The 2,411-nt window shown below is 32.7% G+C and overlaps 1 protein-coding gene across 1 annotated transcript; it reads left to right on the forward strand.

Moving 5' to 3' along the window:
- The first annotated feature begins 596 nt into the window (after positions 1-596).
- Positions 597-2,229, forward strand: LOC111375660. The gene is made up of 2 exons (XM_022998525.1): positions 597-1,156; positions 1,611-2,229. The coding sequence occupies exons 1-2, from the start codon at positions 837-839 to the stop codon at positions 2,038-2,040; spliced, it is 750 nt and encodes a 249-aa protein (XP_022854293.1). The 5' UTR covers positions 597-836; the 3' UTR covers positions 2,041-2,229.
- Positions 2,230-2,411: the final 182 nt, after the last annotated feature.

Here is a 2,411-nt window from a genome sequence, read left to right on the forward strand (position 1 = left end):
CCCCCATTCAGAAATCAAAATTTTAATTTTAATTTAAGTTAAAATCAATAATTAATTTTAATAACACATTTCATAATATTGACTTTGATTTATACTAAAATCAAATGTATATATATGACTAAAGAAGCATTAGCCAAGAAGTTGTATACTTAAGCTTCTAAGCATAATTTATTGAAGCTAGCTTGTTTGATACCCATTTTCGTCTTTCCAATCACATATTTTTCAATAAAATAATATTACATTAGATTAAAAAAAAATCATTCATTTTTTGTCACACATTTTTCATTAATCTACTATTTCAAAACACATTCTGTACAAAAATGGGGGATCAAATATGTAAAGACTAAAGTATATTAAGCTCCTGTTTGACGTGGATTAAAGTTAGATTTTTAATAAATTTTGATATAAATTAATAAAATATATGATTCAAAAGTTAGAATTTCATAAAATATTTAATTAAAATTAATTATTGACTTTAATTTAAATTTTAATTCATATAGAAGTGTTAAAAGTTCAATTTTTTTGCTAATAACAAATAAATATTTATATCAACTAGTGGATGAGAATTTAAGGATAAGACCGAACCACTTTATCATTATAGGCAGAATATTCAATTCAATCCCATGTCAACTTTTCATTCATTTGTCTAGTAAACACACACAGACACGCGCAAGAATGATCCAATAAACTGTATAGATCTCATCTTCCTCATCGCCGTTGATCATTTTCTTGAATGCCCTTTCGATCTCATAAATATTTCTTTGATTTGGGCATATCTATATTTTACAGGGCAGGGTTTCAATATATCTATATCTATAGATTTTTATTTTTTGAAAATGCCTACAAGGGTCGCGAACAAGAGTGGAGTTGAAGGTGAAGACTGCATGCATAAGATGTCTAGTGTCGAATCGCCGGCAGTTTACGACGGAGATCGGCTGTTTCCGGTAGCGAAAAAGGTGGGTTTTAAGGATGTTGAGAAGAGAGAGAAAGAAGAAAAGAGATTTGATTCTCAAAATTCTGCTTCCGAATCATCGTCTATAGGAAAAAACAGTGATATTTCTGAGAAATCATCGGATAATCTTGACGAAGAGGTTCAGAGTTCATTTAAAGGGCCCTTGGACGCCATGGATGCCTTGGAGGAGGCTTTACCAATACGGTTAATATTTTATTTTTCATTTTAATTTATTTTTTATTTCATGTTTACCTTATTCTCGTCGAAATTATTTTGATTTTTCTTATATTCCTTCCGACTGATTTGATCTTTGACTTTATGTCCAATCAGATTTTGGGTTCTTTAATGTTTTTATTTTCCTTGTAATAAAAGAAACAAAATAATATGATATTGTTGGTACTTGTACAGGTATGCCTTGGCTACATTGGATTCTTTTTGTAAAAATAACGATGAACAAATCGATTAGGAAAGAAAAGAAAATTCATGTATTCTACTTAGTTTTAATAATTATTACATCAAGTTGAAATACAAATGAAATTTGGATAATCGTGCTTCGATTGTATTGAGAATAAGAATTTGTCGTTGTAATATGAAGTTTGAGTACTGCATATCAAATATGCATTGAATGCTGATAAAGTTGATAATATTTTGTTTTTAGGAGGGGCATTTCAAGATTCTACAATGGAAAATCCAAGTCCTTCGCAAGTTTGGCGGATGCATCGTCGTCGTCCATAAAAAATCTCTCGAAACCCGAGAATGCATACACAAGGAAACGAAGAAACCTTCTCGTCTGTAGTATCGCTAGCTGGGATGTCAAGAATAGAAGCCCCCTTTCGAGGAGTAACGGAGGTGGGGTTTCTAAGAGAAATGCCAACTCGAGTCGAACCACATTGGCCTTGGCCGTTGCCATGAGCAATTCCGGAAGTGACAAGCATCCCACCGAATGCAACTCTTCAGGATCATCCTCGTCGTCTTCTCCTCGGAAGGATTTCCCGGTGTGGCGATCCTTCTCATTGGCCGATTTGCAACAGAGCGTGACTACTACAACCACATGTACTTCTTCAGATCAAGTAGCTATGAATCCTTAATACTAACTAAACACATTGACATACAACCTAATTTTGATCCGATGATGATCAACTGATGTGACTTTCAACACAGTCTTGCTACTAGGATGTCCCAAAATTGATTTTTCAATGTCTCTGTAAGTGAAATCTACTAATAATATTTTTCTTTGTCGATGCTTCATTTTGATAATTCAACTACACTTTGTTTTAACTTATCCTTTTTCTTAAGTCAATGTATTCATCTCCGACGGTTGAACCAATGAAATATCTTAGGTAATGTTGGATATTGGTTAAATAAATCGAGAATTGAAATCGATTAAAGTTCGTATCGACTTCGGCCAAATACTCAAAAGCTCGACTCAATCCGTTTAGGCAAAATTGTTTGTCACTTC

This window comes from Olea europaea, unplaced genomic scaffold, assembly GCF_002742605.1.
Source record: "Olea europaea var. sylvestris unplaced genomic scaffold, O_europaea_v1 scaffold13953, whole genome shotgun sequence".
Classification (NCBI taxonomy): Eukaryota; Viridiplantae; Streptophyta; class Magnoliopsida; order Lamiales; family Oleaceae; genus Olea; species Olea europaea.

Bases quoted from the DNA above. Each gene is read 5' to 3' on its own strand.
- LOC111375660 (XM_022998525.1), top strand. From the start codon at position 837: ATGCCTACAAGGGTCGCGAACAAGAGTGGAGTTGAAGGTGAAGACTGC. The intron at 1,157-1,610 runs GTTAATATTTTA...TTTTGTTTTTAG, and splicing joins GAGGAGGCTTTACCAATACG to GAGGGGCATTTCAAGATTCT.